Consider the following 25,259-nt stretch of genomic DNA (forward strand, 5'->3'; position numbering starts at 1 on the left):
TTTTACATCTTGTGATGGACAGTTACATTAATTCTGTGGAACAGGAAGTCATGGCTGTACAATTGCATGCTCTTAATCAACCCTGGTTTGTTAAAAATGTAAATATGAATGGGAATAGAATTTTAGAGACATTTTACTATTTTACTATTTTATGATTTTTATTATTTTAGGAATTTCTACGTGTGCCAATAATTGTGGCCAACACGCACTGGAGAACAGCTTTATTTTATTTTAGATTTCCCTCCATTTTCAATATTTATTTATTTTTTGAATGAAAGGTTAGAATTTTACATTTTTTGAATGAAAGATCAAAAATATAAATGATGCAGATTTATTTTCACAGCTGACTTTGTTCATCAAGGGTACCAATATTAGTCGGTCCATCTCTTCATTTGTCTGTCTGTCTCTCCATCCGTCCGCCTGACTGTCTCTTCTTCTGTCTGTCTCTCCATCCGTCCATCTGACTGTCTCTTCATCTGTCTGTCTCTTCGTCTGTCTGTCTGTCTGTCTCTGTCCATCAATCCATCTGTCTGTCTCTCCATCCGTCCGCCTGACTGTCTCTTCATCTGTCTGTCTGTCTGTCTCTGTCCATCTGTCTGTCTCTCCATCCGTCCATCTGTCTGTCTCTCCATCCGTCCGCCTGACTGTCTCTTCTTCTGTCTGTCTCTCCATCCGTCCATCTGACTGTCTCTTCATCTGTCTGTCTATTCGTCTGTCTGTCTGTCTGTCTGTCTCTGTCCATCCATCCATCTGTCTGTCTCTCCATCCGTCCGCCTGACTGTCTCTTCTTCTGTCTGTCTCTCCATCCGTCCATCTGACTGTCTCTTCATCTGTCTGTCTCTTCATCTGTCTGTCTCTCCATCTGTCCGCCTGACTGTCTCTTCATCTGTCTGTCTCTGTCCATCTGTACATCCGTCCATCTGTCTGTCTCTTCGTCTGTCTGTCTGTCTCTGTCCATCCATCCATCTGTCTGTCTCTCCATCTGTCCGCCTGACTGTCTCTTCGTCTATCTGTCTCTGTCCATCTGTACATCCATCCATCTCTCTGTCTCTTCATCTGTCTGTCTGTCTCTCCATCCGTCTGCCTGACTGTCTCTTCTTCTGTCTGTCTCTCCATTCGTCCATCTGTCTGTCTCTCCATCCGTCTGCCTGACTGTCTCTTCGTCTTTTGTGCATGGTATTCAGTCAAAGACGGTGAGTCAGCTCTCTAGGTTTGAGACGCAGCCAGAGCGTAACTCTACACCTCCATTAATTAATAATCCAGTGATCTCACACTACCAGAGTGTTTGTCTGAATGAAGAAAGGACACTGTTGGAGGAGACATCTAACCACTTAATGCCTGCAGATGGAGACTCAGTTTACAGAAATCTCTTAGTTACATTATCTAATGCATCTCTCAAAGCCCAGAGCTGTACACTTCCTTCAGAAAGGAGACATTTTATATCCATGGCAGTTTTTTTTTATATTGTTATTTTTATGTTTTGATCTTTATTTAAAGCAGTGTATTGAAACAAGAAAATCTTTTGGAAGATTGCTGATTAATTCTATATTCGACTACCAGACAATGTGTGAAGTTGGCCATGTTTCTCACATACCAAGCTGTTCGTTGTCTTCTCTCTGAGAGTTCCTCTTTCGCACACCTTCCAGTGGACCATCTTCTCCAGCAAACATGACTAAAATATTATCAGTCCAGGAGGCTGCCTAAATCTATCACATAAATGATATAAGAAACTTCAGGGCCATCAGTGTGCTGTGGACTGTCTTCACCATCTGCTTTGCCATCATCTGTGTGGTGGTCTTCATTCAGCCTTGTTGACACCCCTCAGTCAGGCTACTTTGGGCTCTTTCACTACTGCATTGGGAACCCCATCACATGGGAGCTGGTGTGTAAGGGCAGTGCTTTGAACTTTGGATCCATCTCTTCAGGTGCCTTCAAAACTGTTATGTTCTTCGTTGGGATCTCTTTGCTGATGATTGTAGGGTCTATTGTCTGGTTTATTTTGTTTTTCTTCTGCAGCTCAGGCAGCGTGAACAAGATCTGCACATGGAGGCAGCCGGAAGCTGGTTAGTGAGCTATTTTCCTGAATTTGAGTTTTATTAATTATAATATGATAATCAATAATATTGAACCACCAATATATTATATTATATTATTATACCCCAGTAAGTATCTGTACACATCTAATATTTTCTTAAAAATATTATATTAATTATAATTTACGATATATTAAACCAAGTTGCATTTGTTTGTTGCTTTTTGTTTAGTGATTTAAACTGTGTGCTGATTTTGTTTATTATTTTATTAAGTAATGCAATAACATTCAGTAATTTCTTAATGTTTTTTAAATATATTGTTCATTTTGTATTATTTATATATTATTATAGCATTTATTCATATTTTAATTAGCTGTTATTTGTTATTTTTAGTTTTAATTTTAGTTGAAATTTTATAATTTTCTTAATCTTTAAAACTAAAATTTTTCATCAAATTTTTATATTTTGTTACGATATTATTTAATGCAAATGTAAATATTAAAGATTTAGTTTTATTAATACAACACAGTGTGAGTCAATGATCTGTAAAAGTTATTATAGTAGTTATTATATTATAATTATTAAGTACTGACTTACTCTTCAGATGCTTCAAACGTTCTTGAGGCCGGATAGAGAAAAGAACAGCTTTATTTCAGTCCTGAACTGCATGAGGTTACTCAGGACTTCAGCACCCTGGATAGTTCCACATCTTATTGAAAGGCAATGCTGCTTTACAGTAGCATCTATGGAATATATTGTGGAAAAAAAGCTATGGAAAATGTGCTGCATTGTGAAATTTAATATTTTAAAGTTTTGTTGTCAATGAGGACACGGATAACCCTCTCATCACACCATGTTAAATAACAGTACCTTTGCAATGCATACTCAATAAATGAAAGTGATGATGAGAGCGAGTGTAAGGTAATACCCACAGCAGCACCAGCTGCCCTGCACAGAGTATATTGTCATATGAATAATGAACGATGAGTTCAGTGTGGCTGAAGTTGCCAGGCAACAGTCCCAATGCAGAGTATTTCTGGTATCCAACAGTATTTTTGACTCTAATGTGAAGAAGTCTTGCTTTTTCTCCAGTGAATAATTCTGAGGATGGGTTGATCAGAAGTATTTAACATTTTCATCATATTGACCAAGAATAGAAACAAATTGAATACATTTTATTACATCATTTCTTGTAAGGAGTGTGGGGGGGGGGGGGGATGCCTCTTCGAAATATGTCATGTAAACCTATTGTATTATACTGTTATATTGATATTATATTGATGGCATCTTATTGCGCAATATCACAGAAGCAAGTTTTTTGATCACAAATACGTACAGGAATAACAGTAATATTGTGAAATTGTTATAATTTCAAGCAGCTCTTTTCTATTTGAATATATTTCAGAATGTAATTCATTGCATAATTACCATAACTCCAGTCTTTAGTGTCATTCATTCTGGAAAACTTTCTTTCTCAACATTCTGTGATGAGTAGAAACTTCAAAAGAACATACATTTGCTTTTTTTTCTAACAATGTTAAGTCTGTATTGTTACTTTTGACCAATTTATTAAATCCATTTGGAATAAAAGTGATAAGAAATTTCTTACTGAGCCCAATCTCTTGAACGTAGTGCACTTTCAATTCTGAACAGAACTATAGCTTGAAAAAAGACAAAGGTTATTTAATCTGTTTGCAATTTTAAACAACTATAATATACCAATTCTAAAACACTAAACACTTTAAGAAACAAAAATGTAACCGATTTTTCAAAAATCCCTTCATTTGATGTATATCTGTCTGGGTTCTTCTCCATCTTCAGTGACTCATCTATCCAGACGGCTGGGACTGAAGAGGATGTGTGGACAGATAAATACAAGCTGGTAACTGCAAGGTGCGCTGGGCGTACATCCTCAGGTCATCATCATCTTTCCTGGCCTTCCTCCTGGACAACCATCAAGACACACAGCTGCCAGAAGACTTCCAGGTGGAGAAGAAAGGTACAGACTACTGTTACCTCCAGGACTGGCTAGATCCATTACTGACTACAAAACTACATGACAAAAATTATAACTAGTAGCATTACACATTTTAATTAATGTATTCTGACTACTTTTTGACTACGTTTGATTCACACTGGAATGGGATTGAGTTTGACAATCATGTATGTTCTTGTGTTAATATGCAATCATGTAATCCATAAAAAATGGTTTGGTTTAGGTTTTTTTTTTTTTTTTTTACAGCACCTTATGTTCTAGCCTTCACCATTTTATCTGATCTTACTAAAGCTGCAGCTCTTTCTGATGTAAAGTTGCTTTTTTTTTATGAATAAACATAAATGCGTGTGTATCTTCTGCTGTGTAAAAACAACAATGCCCAGAGAGACAAGCGTCCAGCTGTGGCAGAGCTCTGTAATCACTGAGGGCACACTTCCCACATGCAGCGCTGGTAAAATCAATTCTATTAGCCGTGACGGATGTGTGTACATTTTGTGTGCTTTCATTAGCGTGCTCGGTCACTCGCAACAACACAGAAAAACACTATTAATCATGTTATTCCTGTTTGCATATTATTCCTCATACAAGGCTGTGTTTTTTTCTTGTGTGTCTTTAGAGGAAGCATGAAGATCCCCTGCACATAAATGTACTGACCTTCAAAGTCATATCAGGACCTGTTACAGCATTAGCATATCTTTAAAGCTGAAGATTTGCAGCACTGCAGGAAGGTATAGTAGATTGTAAATTTCACATTTTTTTATTATGTTTTCAAAAGACGCCACAGAATGTCCAAAGGACAGTTTTTTTTTTACCCGATCTCAAGTTTTCTAAACCTGTAGATGTTTTAATGAGACATTTGAATAATTAAAACGAATAATTATTTATATTAAAACAGCAATAGTAGTTAAAAATAGTAGTTAATTAGCTTTTTTACTGGCCTGTTTAGCATGAGCCATCCAAAGAACAAATAAAACAAAATCATCCCTGAATACTGACAAAACAGCATGTACAGTATAATACGACTATAATATGATAGATTAAAATTAGTCAAAATATTTGCATTAGGTTTGTAAAAGCTGTTTTATGCATGTTTGACCTGAGTTTTCATTGCATTTACCCCATTTTGACCAGCAGGGGCACAGGCCTTTGATGATTTGAAGCTTCGTTTCTCCCTCAACTTCACACTAGCACTCAGCTGATCTCTCAAAAACAGTTTTTAACTTTGTCTGCTTAGACTCCATTAAATCTTAAGGATCATTCTTGTTTCCTCCACAATGACATCAGATCAGATCTAATCTAGACCACTGGTTTTGTTCCTGAATGAGAAACCTCATAAAAGAAGCTATGCTTGTGCTTAAATCAATCTGTGTAGACAGGGAAGCAGTCACTCTTTACAATGCAGACTTGAGCAGATTGAAACCTTTTTTTGAAATGAAACCAGATACGCTTGCGCACATTATGAAGCTACAAAATCCTTTTGCCATTTCAAAAACTTTATTCGAAGTTACTACAGAAACTATTTTAGTTCAGTGCAGCGAGACGTTCATGGAAAAGTAGAGAGTGGAGAAGCAGATGATGTGCAGGTCAAATGAAACTGCCTCGTCCAAAAGAGAAAGCAAAGGCCCTTCACAATCTGCCGCTTGAAGCAACACGGTGAAAAAACAAACAGCTCAAAGAGAAGCACAGATCATTGCAGATTCACATCAAGGCATCTCGAAATCAGTGATTCTCCAACATTTTCCTTAAGCCATTCATTCATAGCAAAACTGTACACAAATAATGGGACTTAAGACTGTACACCACTGATCGTGTGAGGAACCAACTCTTTGGTATGAGTTTGTACAAAATTTGAAACGTTTTCACTGATTTGAGATTTTCTAATGACCTTGATCCCTAAACTCCTCCCTGGCATTCATGTGTTAAACGTCCTTTTCACTGTTGCACAATCCATGATAGTCCTTACATAAATAAACGAAAGGTTAGCATTTCTCTTAGATTTTCTATTTGCTCTTTGCGTTAAAAATACAAGTGTGTGTTTCTCTTGCGCTGTTGAGTAGCTCACATTCAATATGAAGATTTCTGAAACGCACTCAGGACTTCGAAAACGTCCTTTCGTGTTCCCTTCGTTCAGACAGCTGATGTAATACCCCTCGTGAAGATATGGGAAACAGCTGCTTTTAACAATCGTTTTTTAATAAAATGAAAAACAGTACAATCAGCTACTGAGTGCGATTTACTGCAAACACTAAGAAAACAGAGTTGAGAAGATGAGATGTTTCAAACCATCCTGTGATATGACTGATATTGATAGAAAAGTGGTTGTTAGATAAATCAGCAAGAGCACAAACCACTGAAATGACGTACACTCAAATGATACCAATTATGTAAAAAAGCGACGCCGGTTTGAGAACTGGATCTGTAACTTGCTGTTAATATCTGCTGTGACTGCACAGCTCTTAAGTCGGCGTCTGTCAGTGAGTGGGTTTGTTCCCCACTAGGGGGCGATCCAGGAATGACGGAGGCATTCGGCAGCCGTTGCTCTTTTCTCTGGAATGAGGTCCAACATCGGGAGGAGGAAGTCAGAGAAATTCTGGGCTTCCTCTCGGGGCCATTCGTACTTTTCGACCAGCACGTCCTGCAAACCCCACGGTTTCAGCTTGGTGATGTGCCTCAGGTCACCTAGCGTACCAATAAATACATCCAGTCAGAGGTTGTTACAGCTGGAACCCAACAGAAATAAAAGCGGCTGTATGGACTATGCATTTACACGCACACTAAACATGTATAGTCATACTAATAATGGGAGTGCAGACATACCCCATCAGTCAAACTGTGACACTCACACAAAGCTACTGAACACTGCCAGCAGGTTTATCAAGTACGTGAAACGCATTAGCTAAGCAATTCATCATGTACTGAGTGTCTACTGACAGATGTACCTTTCTTGGAGAAGAATTCCTTGGAGTATTTGCCGTTCATGATGAGTTTGCGAGGAATCTTCCCCAGCAGCTCGACGATCAACGCGATGTGATCTGTTTGCGATAGAAATGAGGATTGAGGAAAAGCTGCGGACATTTACAAGCTGCAAACTTTTAAAAGTATTCCCCTGAATAGAAATGTTAGCTATCGTCCTGCCAATTCATGCTTGCCACTGATTTAGAGTTGGCATTTATATATGAATTATTTACAAGAATTACCATGTAATAAAAATCTAGGATACAATATACATAAAAACATTTTCTAAAATAAACATTTATCATTTAGCTGCACTATTAAAACTGTGAAAGCCGCTATTCATCGAATATTAAAACAGGATTACACACAAATACAAATTTGATATTTTGTATAAAAATAAAATCAATCCTTTCAAATGCAAAGGCATAACAACATTAAGTTAAACGTTATTTTAAGGTGTATTTTTCCCCATTCAAAACTATACGAGTGACATGTCTTGGGTATTCTATAGTCTTTGGTTATATTAATGAACTACATGCACTTACTATATGGTTAGGGTGAGGTTTTGGTCTAGGGTTGCTTGCATGTAATTATGCATAATTTATTGTTATCACAATAGTAAGTGGATGTAACGTTTAACAAGAACTCCTTAAAATAAAGTGTTACCCAGCATATGTAACCCTGCACCACAAAACCAGTTTTAAGTGTCAATCTTAAAGCGGAGTAAATAAGCTTTCTACTGATTATGGATTGTTAGGATCTAACAATATTTGGTAGAGATACAACAATTTGAATATCTGGAATCTGAGGGTGCAAAAAAAATAAATAAAATCTAAATAATGAGAAAATCGCCTTTAAATTTGTCCAAATGAATTCTTAGCAATGCATACTACTAATCAAAAATGACATTTTTATATATGTATGGTAGGAAATGCACAAAATATCTTCATGGAACATCATCTTTACTTAATATCCTAATGATTTTTGACAAATGAAAAATCGATCATTTTGACACGCATTATGTTTTTTTGCCTTTTGTTAAAAATACATCCCAGTGATTCAAGACTGGTTTTGTGCTCCTGGGTTAAATATGTACAATATGAAAAAACTATATACATTTTGATATTTATTAAATATAAGATTATTAGTGTTTTTGAGTGTTAATGATGGAAAATGTAATCAAGTATAAAAATGATATATGCAAGAATATATGATATCGACTGAAACTGATAATTTAAGGCTGATGTGGTATTGATATATACTGCATTCCTAGTTAATATATTGCATGTTTCAGCACAGCAGCAATACTGTGACCAATCAGCAACGCAAAAACTGCTAAAACTTCAGGAGACGTTTATTTTTAAAACAGCTCAGAGGTCAAAACCTCTCTGGCCATTCACTCCATAGTGCCATCTCCACAATGACAGCGCAAATATTACACTGCGCTTGAGAAATGGATGCATTGGGTGTCTAGTAATGGCTCTCGTTCAAGTGCTAATTAATGGGCGCAGTGTGATGTTTATGAGTTTGAGCTTTGATTGGCTGTGGGTCTGCTAAATTGTGTGGGTTGAATCCCAAGCTGTGGAAGAATAATTACCTTCATCTCTGGAATAATCCTCTCCGGAGTGAGGCTCAAACAGGTAATCGCCTGTTGCAAGCTCAAATGCCTAGGGAGAGACACACTTTGAGAAGGCATGCATGTGTGTGGACATAGCGATCCTAGTATCAGATTCTCTAGGTGGAAGGCTGACTGAAGCAAGGGCAGCTTGCAACACGATTGTTACGCAGTGGGTTTGAAATGTTGTTACAGACAAGAGTTTAACCTCGCTCGGTGGGACTGGCCTTACCGCTTAAAAAGGTGCAGAGTCTGTGCAGCGCAAAGCAGGACAAAGGCTGAGGGAGCAGCGCTCAATGAAACGCTCTGAGATTCAGTCAAAGAGTCACCACATCTGTGACTTCAGTCTGACAGGACATTAGCTCTGTTACAAAGGCTGCTGAACTACACAGCTTTTTAAGACACTAAGGCTGTTCCAAAATAGTGAAGAGAAAAAAAAAGTCATAACATGCTATTGTACTACTGAAATCTAAATTTAGTGTTAAGTCGTTACTTTAAAAAATATGCTAACATAACACACATACACGGGTATTTTTATAAACATTTGTATATTTTTTATGAACCTCCTTCGGTTTAAAAAAATCTCTGTCCACATGAAAACGCAAAAGCATGCGATGGAGCACTGTCAAGAGCATGCCAAGCCAACAGGTGGCGATATAATCTCAACCGTAAAGCCATGTTGATCAATAAGAAGCCTGGAAAAGTTTCCAGTCGGCAGAGATAACCGCTCATTCTCCGTCACAAGCCAAAATTTGTTTATCAAGTCACTACCTTCTCAAAATACTAATGCAAAACTACTGGAATTGGATTTGTGTATGGAATCATTCGTTTAGCAAAATCTTAATGCAAAACTATTAAAATCAAACTACTGGAATAATTTTTATTTTTTAATCATTACCAAAATGTTCACGTAAAACTATAAAAATCTAATTTGAGTATCTAGTCAATACTTAAGCAAAAATGTTAACAAAACTCTACTACAATGAAATTTGGGTATTGAGTCACTACCTTAGCATCATGCTAATGCAGAACTACTGGAATTAAATTTGTTTATCGAATTATTAGCAAAATGCTAACACAAAATGTTCAAATATGTTAACAAAACTGTACTAGAATTAAATTACCTTTTGTTAACGCAAAACTATTGTAATCAAATTTAAGTACTCAATCATTATGCTAGCAATATGCTAACTTAAAGCTACCAGAATTCAAATTAGAGTATCGAGTCATTACTTTAACGGCATGCTAACACAAAACTCAGCTCACTGGGCTTTGCAACAGAGCTGCTAATTTGAAAATGTGATGTTTTGGAACTGCACACTTCACACCTAGTCCTTTTTATTTACTTATTATTTTTCAATATAGGCTCTGAATAAATCTCAGTCAGCTGTCTTTAAACGCACCATGCAAGCTGTGCTCCAGATGTCAGCTGGGGTGCCGTATCCTGCTCCAATCAACACCTCCAGAGAGCGATACTGCCGCGTCTGAATGTCGTCTGTAAAGTGCTTGTGCTGATGATGACAAACAAGAGTTAGAAGAAGCAACCGCTGACACAGATGTGAGGCATGACTACCCATGAGGATATCAGCATCTCAATCAATCAATCAATCCAGTCAAGGGTTGGCAGAATCTCTGTTTTGGGGTGGACTATTACTTTAACACTCTGACTGAGTTGTTTCTGGTGTAAATGCATGGAAACCTCAAATGCACACTCACCACCCAGCAGGCGTTGCCCAGGTCAGCGATTTTCACTCGGATCTTATCAGCATTTAGCGGATCCAGGGGGTCGACCAGCAGGTTTCCTGCTGCAATCTTAGCTGCAATACAAGAGAAGAACGAGAAAGATAGTTTTAGAGTCAATAAAACACACACATATTCTGGCTTGGCTCCTGTGAGGGTCAATCTGTTTGCTCAATCATAAAGCTTTGTAGGATGTTGAGTCTAAAGCAGCAGCTCGCTATTAATCTTTATCAGCCTTGAAAAACCAGAGCATCATGATGAAGACACTAGGACACCAGTAACTTATAGTTAACTGCTTGTCTTATTGATTTAATAGCAGGATAGCCAATTTCAGAAGGAAAATTAAAGCGCAAGATATCACCCTCCCTGAAAATCACTCTCCAAAGCCACACCTCCTACAAAACACATGAACCCGCCGAGGCAGACCAGCACTAACCAGTAACACCATGAGAGACGAATGCAACGCTATCAGATTACCTCCTCATGTCTTGTTCACAGGTGAGAAAACGTTACAGTACAAAGTGCATAGTATTACAATAATAACGCCTTCTATTCTTGCTTGGTTTCATGTTTGTGTGAACAGAGCGCTTGGATGCATGCAAATACATGCATTCACAGGCAGGTAGGATAGCCAATCGTAGTCATCGGACCAAACAAACTGATTGGACGAACATTTTATGGTCCTATGCATTCCACAGATTATGTAAATACATATACTTAACTTAAACCACTTAACTAAGTGATTGCTATCGGGATGTTAAAGAGACTTTAAACCAGCATAACAAAAAATGTTTTTGAACCAAATCACTTGCCCTGCCTTCAAAAGATACTCTAGGCAATATTTGAAAAATGCTTCTGACCACAGCGTCGGACAAGGTCCCAAAACACATTTGTTGCCAATTAGCAGAAAGGGGTCATGTCTTGTTATGATAGAGAGAAGAGAGCGCTCGAATTAAAGTGCAAGATATTGGCTAATCGACTATAGATAGAGATTTTTTGTTTGAATATGCTTGTGTCATCTTCACTTGTTTCCGCAATCATTGTTTCCATGGTTGTGGACATACTTGTGGGGCGGATATCAAAATAGGGGCGAGGTCATGTTGGGGTATGGGTGTTTGTTTTAGTGATTGAAAATATCAACATAATTTGGCAAAAATCGCATTGTGCACCTTTAACTGAGTGAAACTTGCAATGGGCAATCCTGTAACATCCAAATCAAACCAGCAGGAATTCAAGTCAACATGAAACCATAATCAAAAGCTAATAATTACATGATGTGATGCACTTCTAAACTTGAAAAATGAACATGTGTCATTATTGTGAATAGCTGTGCGCCACTGTATGTGAAGCCCTAGATCTTTCTGTTGTGGAATTTCACACAAGTCTGTAAATGGAAAGACTGACTTCAAGTGGCATCCGGATGCACTTTTCCCACGAGGAAGTTGGTAATGACTACTTTTCAAGTTAAAACGAATGCAAGATAAGAGACTGCTGACATCAGGCAAAAAAGAAAAAGTATTTTCACTGCTGGAGCACATTATTGCTTTTTGATAAAATATAAACATTTTTGTTTTGATTAACATCCACTGATGTATTATACACAATAGGACATTTCATGCTGACTGTAAGACTTCAAGACAACAGCAATAAGAAATAACTTTTTGGTAACACTTTAGTATAGGAACCAATTCTCACTATTAAAGGGGTCATATGATGCCATGTACATTTTTATTAATAAGTGCTTTCGGTGTTCGGCCAATCACAACGCACTGGGTCAGTTGGCCAATCAGAGCAGACTGAACTTGTCAGAAGGAGGGACTTTGTAGAAAACTATGCCTTTGAGAGAGGCGGGGCATAGAGGACCTACAATAATGTACAGTATTTGAAAAATAATGTGTTTTTTGAACATTAAAGCATGTCAACATATTCTGTTACACCAAATACACAAAATAATGATATTTTAAAAAAAGCATCATATGACCCATTTAACTAGTTGCTTATTAGCATGTATATTATTAACATATTGGCTGTTTATTAGTATTTATAAAACACATATTCTGCATGACCATATTCTAAATCCCTAATTCTACCAAATACCTAAACTTAACTACTTAACTAACTAAAGTAGTAAATTAAGAGTTTATTGAGGCAAAAGTCATAGTTACTGGTTTGTTAATAGTAAGAATATGACCTTAAAATGCAAACGGCTAATCTTCGGCTTGGTGTGTCCCGGGCTTAAGACACATTCCCTGTTTTTAATATCTAAAGAATTAATGCAACAGGACACAGCAAACAGAAACAGAAAAACCGAAAAAAAATTTGTCTTTACTCTTCCAATACTTGGAGGGCAATGTATATACTGTATATCATTTTTCCTCTCTTCCAAAAACATTTTCATGCATATAATTGATAATTAATAAGTTGTTTTTAATTTATTGATTTTTAACCTTAGTCTAACTGATTATTTATTTCAAACGTTTAAAACCTATTAATTTCATTGCCTGTAAATTCAAAAGTAATTCCCTGATATGACTGGAGGAACTCTGCAACTTTATAATTTTATAGTATGATCTACGGGAACCTGGTTAAACACTGGAATAAAATAAATTATTCAACACCATAAAATCAGGCTGTTAGTGATTCTAGCTCAGCAGACAGTGTTAGAGACTCTGTAGGAAAACACAGAGAGAGAGAGAGAGAGAGAGAGAGAGCGAGAGAGAGAGAGAGAACGGGTGTTCCTCCAGTGAGAGCTCCGCACTGACCGTCCTTCAGACTCTCCTCCTCTGTGACTGCCTGCGCGCTGGGGTCCACCTCCATGGTGAGGCCCATCTCCGCCCTGGGGCCCTCAACAGAACCGGAGCAGTTCAGCTCCTTCGTGGGGCTCCCTTGATCCTGTACCCTAGGGCACTGTGTCTCAACCATGCCACAAATCAAAGGTCCATTACCGTCTGTGGCGACAGGGGACGGAGGACTGGGCTCGTTCTCTGCGGTGCCGTTGCACACTGGATAGGGGTTAGTAGGCTCGGAGCCCTCAGCGCCGCTGTCGTAGGGGTTCACAGGGGTGTCGTCCTTCGTCTGCTGCTGGAGATCCAGGGTCTGCTCTTCCTCAGGGCCCTTGCTGTGACCGTTGATGGCGCCTCTGTGCTGAGACCAACCATCTGTGATGCCATCTGGGGTGGAATGAAGTTCAGAAATGTTTGATTTCAACACATTCTCGGAGTAAAAACCCTGATGTGTCTCGACAGTACTCTGACTCGAGCGCAGCAGCACCAGTTATAACTGATGAAGACCGTAGCTGGAAGCATTTTTTTTTTTTTTTAATGACTAGGATGTGACTAAACTCAAAGAAAAGTAGCAGACATTCTTCTGCATTACAGAATATCTCACAACAAAGCCCAGTGTGTCATTTCATAATTAATAATGGTAGTAACTGTTTTAGATTGATATGTATAAGGAAATGTAACTGGTATTTGCCTACGCTAAGTGTTGTTAATGGATTCCAGAGCATTAATCGTTGCTAAGGTGTTCTGAGTGCTTTGCTAGATTTATCAAATAACAAAACAGTTTTTAAAGAAAGAATCCTTTCCTGAATGAACTGACTGAATCCATCATAGCGGTTGCAAATCAACATCTAGTTCTGCATTACAGTGCATGCAGTGAAGGATTATTAGATGATATAAAATGAAAATTAGAATAGAAAATGTTATATATTTGGAGAGAATATGTATCATATATGTGTATGTACATACAGTATATACATTATGCAGAGTTCTTCTATATTCTTTCATTGAAATTATTTATTATTTTTATTTTTTTACTTTGAATTGTTCTGTTATATTGAATGAGAAGCAATTTACCTGCACAGTTTGGGCCTTGCTGTCAGTGTTGTTATTACGGCTGTCCTCGACTAAAGTTTTCTGGTCAACTCGTAGTAATAAGAATGAGCATTTAATTGCCTACATTGCATAATAAGCGCATGCATAAAACTTGCCACAGCACACAGCAGAATATAATGATTATGAATGTTTCTGGGAAAAACGGTAAGGAGGTTGGATTAACATTTTATAATTCATTGACAAACTAGTGCTTTCTTTGTATTTGATATAAGAGATGAACTCGGCAACACAGACTCGTCATCTCCACAGTAGTGGATGCGCCTATATGCATATATATTAGAGCTGCAACTAACGATTATTTTTTTCTGTCGACTAATCTAACGATTGTTTTTTTGATTAGTCGACTAATCTAATGATTATTTTTATTACAATAAATAAATAATCTAATGTTATTTTTTTTTTAATTAGCTAATGAATCCTTTGGATAACTTTACAAAAAATATATAAGTACAACTTCTAATATTATATTTCAACCTTTATTCATTTTCAACCTACCGTATGTGGTTGAAGTTTTTACAGTATAAAATAATCATAAAAAAAGAAAATTATTTTACTATGGTAAATATGAGTTTATGATAGCGTTTATAATTAAACCACAGTAGCTATAAATTTACAGTTGTCTGATACGTCATGAAATGTTCTTTAGCATCACAAACCATGAAATGTAGTCAGGGTTCTGCTATGGTTTAGCATGGTTTCCAGAGACCTGGAGCTGATTCGGGGTAGCTCGGTGGTTTGTGACGGTTGTCACGCGGCTTGCTGTCTTTTAAGGGGCCATTCACATATCACGTCTTTTGTGCGCTCAAGTTCGTTATTTCCAATGTAGGTGCGCGATAAGCGCGCTCATAATGGAAGTGACGCGCTCGTTTTTTCAAGCGCGTCCGCACCGCATCGAGTTAAAAACATCTAAACTTTTCAGAATGCCGCAAGCACAAGAATATCAGACCTGAACCAGGAAGTTGGTCACCAGATCACACGGTAACCAGTTAAACCGTAACACCAGAGAGCGCCAAGATGTTTTCTTCTGAGGTGCTCGCGCATCGCAGTTGTGCTGCCGTGGTCCACCATATCGGTTTTGCAAAGGGAACAAAGGGCCATTTTATTTGTCCTCTGTTTAAAGCATTCCCATACTTTTGATAACTCTGTTTTTGTGATAGAATGCAACTTTCTCCATTCCCAGTATGCCATTACGCGAGATGTAAACAAACAGTGTGACGCGTTGACGCATTTTACGCACGTCGGACGTATTTTTGTAGTCGACGTAATCGATGACGTCGACGCGTCGTTGCAGCACTAATATATATCCATTTCATACAGATCTGAGAAAATTTGCTTTCCATTTGAATTAGTTTATTCAAAAGTAGACATTTCACTGTCTATAGACTTTTTTTTTTTATATTTGTAAGGCAAGCATACACAGAGTTTCGTGCTCAACTTCACGTAGACCGAGACAGCAGAAAGAGCATCCTGTTTGCTTTGATTATTATACAAAAAAAGCACAATGTTTTGATGTTATTGTGAGCAAACAAATAAAAGTCAAGTCTTTACTGATTTCAAAGATGTGTTAATCTTATCTCTATGACCAAAATAGAGGGAGTACTTTAAAGTGCCCATATTATGGGTAATGAAGCATTCATATTTTGGTTTTGGAAGTTCCCAACAACAGGTTGAAATGCTTGCAAGGTCAAAAAATTATTATTTATTTGCTAAAAAAAATTTTCCCTAACCCCTCCTTTGCATGACGCTGATCTGCAGTGATTGGTCAAATATCATTTAATCATGCCTGTAATGCCTGACAAAGCAGTGTTTGTGTACTGCTCCAAAAGCGGCACCTAGTGGCAAAGAATGAATTTACATGTTCATTCAGACCAACGCAAAAAAAGTGGGTGGGCAATATGCTAGTGTTTCATAATGAATGATGGGATTCATTTTAAAAAACAACTTGTTAGAGCTGTGTTAAATACTGCATGAAAGAATAATAATAAAAAAAAAAATCCATAATAGGGGCATTTTAAGAGCAGGTGAGCGCAGCGGTGCCTCCATCCGTCCTGCAGTGAGCGCTACTGTTCAGCTTCCACACTCCACACAGACACTGAATAGCACACATTTCTCTAGGTTAATATTAGATTGAGCGGCCATGTAAAGTTACTACTTGCATATTTCAGATAATAAGCCATATTTGAGGTCGATGAGTTGTAGACGAGCGTTTGGATGTTCCGTTTTCCCAAAGACTAGCCGTTAACTAATTATTTTCTCTAACAGCACTAATAATCACGTCTGAGTTGATGTTCACTCACCCAGCGTGGCCTCTGCTGTGATGTCATGCAGGGTGGGGACTGACGGGGGGCTGTCGGGCGTCTCCGTTTCATCCTCCTCTTCCTCTTCTCCCCCCTCAGGCCCTTTCTCCAGCCCCTCTATCTCTAGAATCCTCTTCTCCAAGAGCTCAGCCTGACGCTTCTGTTTCTTCTTCATCTTTTTCTTCTTGTTCTTCGACATTTTGCCCATCTGAAGAAAACAATCTTTTAACTTTTCTATGAACTTATGTGTGAATGAACTACCGATGGACATCATGAAAGATGCTAAAGAACTCATCTCTGAGGAACACTCACTTGTTTTGGGGCTGGAGCTGTACTCACTGCAATAGAGGAAGAAGATGAAACAGAGAAGACAACATCAGCATCTTGTTGTGCACTATCGACATCATGAAAGCAGGACATGTTTTCAGTGGCTACACAGAGTTCAAAAGCAGTGCATATGAGGTTCTCCAAAGAATGTGTCTTCCTTCAGTTGTTCAGAGGAGTTCATGAGTCACCGCTCTTCATTTAGAAACACCCTGCAGACTTTACGTCACTCTGCAGAATGAATCAATGGAGATGTTCTCTGCTGAGGTGTCAGAAGAGGTGAATGGATGTGAAGTTTCAGCTATATAAAACAGCAGTCTTTCACTGATATCAGAACCATTACATTTTCACACTGACATACTGTTTTCAGCATGTTCGAAGTCAGACCAATACAACAGAACATTCAGAAACATCCTGACAGTCTAGATGCTAGATATATGGCTTATAACCAAAAAATTACTTGTTTTGTGACTTCTAGCAAATTCAGTACTTGTAATAATTTAGTAATATTTCCAATAAACATTCTATAATAATTATATATCATATTTTAAATTTTATAACATAACATGAAATAATAATTTTTATTCTGCTTTAAAAAGACTTTCTGAATCATTTATACAAAATGATGCCAATTTATTTGATGTTTCCCCATTAAACACAATGATGACTTTAAATGATCCTTTAAGAGGTAATTTCTCAACCATATTTGATGTGCAATTAATTTGTGATCAATTTATGCACCACTTGTGTAATTAATAAGTTTAAAAATATATACTTGCTTGACTACTCTAAAAAAATATATATTATGCAAACTTTGTCATAACCCACTGAACAGAATACATTTTTAATAACTGGCCAGTTCTATTATAGATTATAAAGCTCTCTGCTGTGGATAAATAATTTTGGTTTATTTATTTATCGGTTTTCGTTTGTTTTAATAGCAATATCTGGCAACACTGCATGGATGATTCAGCTGTGCCGGTCCGGCTGGCCTAGAACATGGGCTGGTGTACATTATGCAAATGTTGGGGGCGTAAACATTAATGATCCCGAATGTAACATCACAGTCAGTGATTTGTTGGGATTCCCCTCTTTTTCAGTGTTCTTTGCATGCACAAGATTTACATAAGGAGGAAACAACAGTGTTTGATGCTCACAGTATGTCACCTCCATGTACAGAACTCTTATTATTAATCTATGCCAAGACAAATACGCTTTTCCATTCTATGGCACCTTTATTAATAACATTAATAATAATAGTGACATTAGAAGTTTTCTCCCATCTGTTAATAATCCTGTTCTAAGAGCAGCTTTTGCCGTCACCTGCGGATCCAGAAGGGGGAGGAGCTCCAGATTTCTGCCACTCCGTGGCCTCCGCGGCCAGTCTTCTGACGTACGCCTCATTCACATCCATCAAGATGTTTTCTGGCTTTATATCAGTGTGAATGATCTTACACTTGGTGTGCAGGTAGTCCAGGCCTTGCAAAACCTACGCGGAGAAAATGTTGGTTTGACCTGCAGTAAAGCACATCTAATGATTCTGAGCAGAAACACATACCTGTCGAATAATGCTCTTGACACACGGCAGCGGCAGGCCCTGGTAGTTGGACTTGATAATCCACTTCAACAGATGGTGGCCGAGAACTTCAAACACCATACACACATCTGACAGCGTATGTTAAAGAGAATTGATGAAGAACACAAGCCAAGAGCTCCAGATCATTACAAGCTGCACTTCACAAATAAAAGAGCGAGCTGAGCTAAATCTGGGCAAAGCGCCTACTCTCACAGCTGTAGATCAAGAGATGCCGGCAGCTGAAAACTGCATCCTGTACAGAAGTGAATACAGAGTGCTCTAGAAAAACACCTGCGGACCTCTCAGAAAATCAAAGGAAACCTGTTCGATAAACAGTGGCACTGAAAGGATACGGGTCCCGTTCACACCCGAGATCTTGAAGTCGTCCAATAACTGCACCACTTTCTCCCTGCTGGGATCATTCTGGTCTGTGTTCCTGACCTGAATCCACCAGATGGGGGAAAAAAAGATATCAGGCCTCAGACAGTTTTAAAGATAAAATCTTTATCTTTGGTTTATTACAAAATTAACAGTGTTTTTATTTGATGAAACCACTTTCCTCGGGGGATGTGGATACACCTGACTTTCATTACTTTCCCACCACGCTCTCCAATTCATCTGACACTAAATGGTCTCGGGAATAATGCTTGGTAATGGTTTGTAAATCAGCCCTGGTGTTGGGGGAACTCACCGCTCTCAGGAGCTTGATCTCATCGAGTGCTGTTTCAGTGTAGTGCTCTGCGCTCTTAACCACTTTCATGGCCACAAAACGCTTCCCTCTGCAACCAAAACAATACATTTCTTCTCAGTACACATTTCATTCATAAATTGTATTGCAGGAAGAAAAAGATATAACAGACAGATAAGTTAACGTACTGTATGTCCCAAGCAAACCAAACAGTAGAAAAATGGCCCCATCCCAGCTTGCGGATTACATGATACCGTCCGTTAAACAGGTCGCCGATTTTCACATGGTGATAACCACCTAGAAAATGAGGTTTTGGTTGTTAGAAAACACTGTTAGCAATAAAACATCTGGAATTATTTGGATATAAGGGTAAAAAATGAAAACTTTCCAGATATATTATTTTATTTAAAAAATACAATTTATTAAAAACAATATTCATACATGAAATGACTTCAATACAAGTCTTTAACTTGGTTAAACAGTGTGGCATGATCTTTAACTACAAAGTCAGGTAATTCAAGTTCTAAAATGTTATGTAGTTCAACTCTCCCAAAATGTAATCATATCTATGTTCACTCTTTTGTTTATTAAACAAATTTCAGAGAAACAAAACACATCATGTGTTTTAAGATCCAGTTTGCTGTTCTTCTTAAGGGTGTTACAACTTGGCAATAGAATTCATATTGTGATTATAGATCAACTTGATTATGATGACAATGGTTATTATTAAATAATAGTAGTATTTCATTGAAAAAAAAAAAAAAATCTAAACGTAATCAACGATTTAATCATTTATAATAATTCTAATAATATGTCTTAAACAGGGCTGCAACAATTCCTCGATTCTCCTCAAGTATTCGATTAAAAAAATCCTCTATTTCATTTTTTAAAGATGTCATATGATGTTGTTTCAAAAAAAAACAAAACACTTGTGTATTTGGTGAAATTAAATGCTTTCATGTGGTTCAAGGTTCAAAAAACATTTTCCACATAATGTACATTGTTTCTCTATGCCCCACCTTTCTAAAAATTTTTTTATTTTTTTTACAAAGCTCATCAGTCTGAAAAGCGAGGTGTGCTCTGATTGGCCAGCAATCCAGTGATTTGTGATTAGCCGAATGCCTCAAGCGCGTGATGTAAATGTTACGCCCCTTGTCATACTGTGATGCGTGTCCCAGTCAGAACACTGTGCGACAGGACTAAATCCCTTTAAAAACAAGGCATTTGTTGCATCCAGTGGGGATGTATAATTCCGGATTATAATGACTTATACGCGTTTTAGGCACTGCATCATGCTGCGTAAACATAAAACCATGTCTGCATTCGTTATCGGAGAAATGACAAACAACAAGTGCTACTCTAAACCAGCGGTTCTCAATTCCAGTCCTCGCGCCCACAGCTATGCATATTTAGCATGTCTCTGTTTATTTACACACCTGATTCAGATAATCAGCTCGTTAGAAGTGAGCTCCATGTATGAACTGTGTTCCCATTGACATGGTCCCTACACAGTGTTCATTGCTCCCTACTCCCTGAGCAGGAGAAATCTGCTGAAGTTTACTTCACTTAGGAACATTCATTTACAGATTTCCGCTTAGCAACGTCTTCACACATGGACAAGTGTGACATCATATACCTCTGTAAATAAATACAATTTAAATTCACGTCTCACACACTTCAATGCACTTTGAATGGAACATATGTTCTCTTCGAACTGGAATCATGGCAGAATATAGCAGAATCATGGCAGGTCTACTTCGCATTGCACTTATGTTCGAATAGAATAAACATTTCAATCCATAAAAGAAACATACAAAATATGTAGAGCAGGGGGGCGGGAGGACTGGAATTGAGAAATGCTACTCTACACTGCTCAAAGTCATAAGGAAACAGTCCTCCATAAAATGCGTTGCACAAATCTATTTGGATTGAACTGTTCTGAAACAGTGCTGTAAATACAACTTAACCACTGATTTGTAGTTGTGACCTCTTTTGGAAGGACAAACAAAGTATTTTTGATTCAACAACATGGCGGTGGCGGGAAACATATGGGATTAAAATCCTGCCATGATTCCAAACTTAGTGTTTGAAAACTCAAAATCTTACAAAAAAAGTTTTGCAAGATCGAAAAATAAGAGAAAAATAAGCTTGCAAAATGTAAAAAAATAAAAATATCTCTGCAAACCTGTATTATTCCCCCTGTATTAGATTGTTTTCCAGGTTTGAAACCTTGTATATGCTAATTTGAAAACTGGTGTGCGAATGTGTGAAATTTTTTTTTGAAACTCCAAAACCGAGCTTTGCAGGCTTGCAAAGTGGTAAAAAAAAATTTACATCTCTGCAAACATAATTTTGTTTTTGACTTTCTTTTCTTCAGAAGTGCAACACTCTTTTTAACGGTGTTGTGCAATCATTTTTTCTGAGTTTCGAATTTGTCACTGTTCTCCCAGTGTATAGTTTGTTTTCAAGATTTGAAACCTTGTAAATAGTGATCTGAAAACTGGTGTGCGAATAGGTGAAAAAAAGTTTTGAAACTCTGAAAGTTGAGGTTCGAAAAGGGTGAAACTTATTACATTACATTTGCACTCCTATTGCAGACAATTTTTTCAGAGCCGAGTTTACAACACCAACTTTGCGGAGATACGCCCACACAGTTGCGAGCTTGCGACTCACGTGATTTGTGGCAGCATTGTCATGCAGTTCTAGTCTGAAACTCAGACCGAGCGAAAATGAAGCTTCGCAAACTCGCAACTTAAAAAAAAAAAAAAAAAAAAAAAAAAAAGCCTGGAGGGAGGGCCTTCTGCTCTTGGCCAATGCTTGCTGTCTGGTGACGTACAGTCCAATCACAAGTTGTATTTACTGGAAAGGTGGGATGGACCGACTGCTCCGCCAATGACAAAAGCACACAGGATGCACAAATTTCTGGCCACAAGGCGGTCCCGTCTAGGATGGCGTGCGGTCCTAAAAGTACCTAAAAGTACCTAAAACCTAAACAGTTTCTTTTTTGGGGGCAGGGGGTTGCTTGCAACTTTAGGATAACTTGAAATCACATTATATGAACCCTTTAATATATATACGCTATAATTGTTTAATTTAATTTAATTTAAGGGACTCACAGTAAATGCTAATCCACACAAACTGCTATCATTTACATGTGTCGAGTCTATCAAACTATACCTCTGCATGTTGTTGTGTGTTTGGGTTTATTATAAAGATCCTCTGGGAACGCAATGTACACCATTTCATCAGATTAGTATGGTAAATAATTTATAAACCTACGCAAACACAGGAGAATACACCTTCCTCAATACGTTAACTGTTCATTGCAATTTCAAAATAAAAGTTTGAACCCTCGCTCTGAGTTATCACGTTTTGATTTCCACTGTCCACACATTCAAGAAATTACAGTGGCTGTAGCATTTCTGTTGTAAATACAAATGCAACACCAACCAACTATCACACCCTATTTGTACTATATGCTTGTGCATATATTAAATTAAATTGCAGCCTAACAAAAGTAGTCAATGCATCTTTTACTGTACACAAGAATCTCTCCCTGTAGTATGATCACAGGACTCTCACCCTTGCAGTAGTCATTGGGATCTTCTTGTTCCTCATCATCTGAACCCAAGATCTCTTCATCTTGCTCCTGCAGTGAGTCAGGCTGCTGTGCGGCTCCCCTCGGGTGGGGATCAGGCCTGGAGAAAGAAAGATTATCTTTAACAAACAGATGTAGCAATCACAACCGCTGGCCAAATGTCTTCACACATCCCTCATTCTACATGTGCTGGTTACAGGAACGCAGCCAAATATGTATCCAGTGCTTTTAAAATGTTGTTCTTCAAGTTTAATACAACCATCATCTTTTTACTGCACCATATAATCCATGAATGTCCACTGGGTTTCTCTAATGTCAGACATTTATGAAACCTCTAAATCAGTGCAGGTGCAACGTTAAACCGAAGGAACTAAGGTTGTACGGCAGAGTAAGAGAGACAGTCTTTGCTGGTTTACTATAGAAAATCCTAAGAGGCGTCAAGCTGAGAGAAATCAAAGCATTCAGACTTTTTCAGTCAAGTTGCTGCAGCAAACTTAAAGCAATTTATTTATTGACTCGCATGTTGTTCCATCCTGCGATGTGACCATCATGGATTCGTACATCGCGATATCGATGCTTAAACGACACATCGTGCAGCCCTAGTTAACACTTAATATATTATAATTTTATGTTTTGAACACTCCAAGAATAATCACTACTTCGCAATTGCAATAAAAAAAGATGCATTCAGCATTTTAAATCATACATATCCTATCACCATGACATGGTATATGGGCCAGTTAGGGATATTTTAGTCTCAGCCTAATACATCACGCCCAAGGACCATTGGCTAAACGTCTGATGCATATGGGACACAAAAGTGGAAACATTTCAAGAGTGTCGAAGTCATCATCGGATTGGTTGAATTATACAGGATTTATGGGAGATGTGCGTGTCGTGTTCTTTAACGTTCTGCCTGGAAACAAAGATACTGTGGCACCAAACACCTTCACTAAAGAAGAAATCCATTGTGTTTCATCGTGACGACGAGCGCTTATCAGGATCAACTAAACGCTGGATAGTGTTGGGCAATATGGTTATTTTTCAAATCGTCATATCGTCAGCCCGTGAGATCGACGATACACAATATTTTCGTGCCCGGGTGGAGCAAGAGAGAGACTCTTTGTTCCTATCATAGCATAACTATTTGCTGTTTTAAACCTCGCAGGTGCACGAGAGAGAGCCTATGGAATCGTCAATAATCGAAAAAATATACTTTCAAACATACTGATAAACTAACGTTAAATATAAAAATACTGTATTTAAAACAACTAGTTCATACATAGTCGGACGCATTTGTCATATCGCGCGTCCTGTGACAAATCTGCCGCATCTGCGCACGGAAGCTATCAGTCTAAATGTTCTGTAAAGTCCGTAAACGGTGAGAATCAATAGTAGATTTCATTTAAAGTCCAGCAGTTTAACACTAATATTGGGCATAAATGAACACGTTAAATATAAAGTATTTAAAACCGGTAAGTTAATTTGTTTGGAGTAAGTTGAATTGAACTGATGCATCAGTCATACAGCTCTCCGGATCGCGCGCCTCATGACGAGACCGACGCACCGCCACAGAAACAAGAATGAGATGCGTTCTAACATAACGGTGGCATTAAACTCCGTTAGTGAGGGCTTGTTTAAAATATTGCACATATATAGGCCGTTGAGATTACTTGTTAAAGTGCAATGAAATACCTTATATTTGGAGACAATGTACGTCTGTTTGTAGATGGAGACTTTGTAACGGCCGATAAGTTTGGAGTGCATGAAAATAATAAGGCGGCAGAGCAAACTTATGGATGATAAATTCGCTCTGCCGCCTTGTTAATATTTTGCCTTTACTTTATTTGTAACGCCAAGAAAGAGTTAATCTCTCATGTTTGAGAAGAGCGTGATGCCGTGTAGCAGCCATTAAATGTGTGGGACACCAACTCCTCCCTTTCTATCTCTATCATTTCATGGATTTAACGAGTTATCCGAGTCAAAGCGGACAACTTCAGTGACTCCAGGCTCTAATCCTCCTGCGCTCGCGGTGTGTGTATATGCGTGTGAAATGCGGGGGATGAAGTGAAATAGCTGGGCAGTTTGATAGCTGAATTATAATAAGCAGCCTAATAAAAATAATAGTTATTATTATAATCTAATACATTAATAGGAGAATGAGCCTAATATCATCTTGATTATAGACAGAGAAATCTGCTTCTGTCGATATCTCGGACTATCGTCGATACATGATACAATCGTCTATCGGCACAACCCTAACGCTGGACATTTAAAAGTGTGTCAAATATTTAATGTTCGCAGCAAATAATCTTTAAAATACATCCGAGTTTTACACACCAGTTTGTTATTGTGGCTACATTTCCACACCTCGAAACGTGACATGTTGGTCAAATGGCCTCATGGGCAAATAACAAGACTAGACGCTATACATTTTTCCTTTAATTACAGAAGTGTTATCCACTAATTCTACCTGCATTGTGTCTAAATATCTCACTGACCTTTTCAATATCACACTGCTCACAGTGTTACTTCTATTGG

General features: G+C 37.9%; 1 protein-coding gene and 1 pseudogene across 4 annotated transcripts in view; one reads left to right on the forward strand and one right to left on the reverse strand.

Annotated features, from left to right (window-relative positions):
* Nucleotides 1-1,668: 1,668 nt before the first annotated feature.
* Nucleotides 1,669-4,149, forward strand: LOC113069349 (LHFPL tetraspan subfamily member 5 protein-like; annotated as a pseudogene).
* A 1,355-nt stretch (nucleotides 4,150-5,504) lies between these two features.
* srpk1b (SRSF protein kinase 1b) overlaps nucleotides 5,505-25,259 on the reverse strand; it is a 37,157-nt gene continuing 17,402 nt past the window's right edge. For 3 of the 4 annotated variants that reach the window (XM_026242462.1, XM_026242463.1, XM_026242461.1), the window contains 14 exons: nucleotides 22,703-22,818; nucleotides 19,309-19,417; nucleotides 19,124-19,211; nucleotides 18,786-18,873; nucleotides 18,415-18,521; nucleotides 18,180-18,345; nucleotides 16,845-16,870; nucleotides 16,533-16,740; nucleotides 13,102-13,509; nucleotides 10,316-10,416; nucleotides 10,003-10,110; nucleotides 8,582-8,651; nucleotides 6,969-7,061; nucleotides 5,505-6,708 (listed from right to left, as the gene is read on the reverse strand). In XM_026242462.1, coding sequence (XP_026098247.1) covers nucleotides 6,524-6,708; nucleotides 6,969-7,061; nucleotides 8,582-8,651; nucleotides 10,003-10,110; nucleotides 10,316-10,416; nucleotides 13,102-13,509; nucleotides 16,533-16,740; nucleotides 16,845-16,870; nucleotides 18,180-18,345; nucleotides 18,415-18,521; nucleotides 18,786-18,873; nucleotides 19,124-19,211; nucleotides 19,309-19,417; nucleotides 22,703-22,818 — 1,873 coding nt within the window. In that variant the 3' untranslated portion in view covers nucleotides 5,505-6,523. The remainder of the gene's footprint in view (nucleotides 6,709-6,968; nucleotides 7,062-8,581; nucleotides 8,652-10,002; nucleotides 10,111-10,315; nucleotides 10,417-13,101; nucleotides 13,510-16,532; nucleotides 16,741-16,844; nucleotides 16,871-18,179; nucleotides 18,346-18,414; nucleotides 18,522-18,785; nucleotides 18,874-19,123; nucleotides 19,212-19,308; nucleotides 19,418-22,702; nucleotides 22,819-25,259) is intronic. The other variant, XM_026242465.1, reaches the window with a different exon arrangement.

This window comes from Carassius auratus, unplaced genomic scaffold, assembly GCF_003368295.1.
Source record: "Carassius auratus strain Wakin unplaced genomic scaffold, ASM336829v1 scaf_tig00001591, whole genome shotgun sequence".
In the NCBI taxonomy this organism is placed as follows: Eukaryota; Metazoa; Chordata; class Actinopteri; order Cypriniformes; family Cyprinidae; genus Carassius; species Carassius auratus.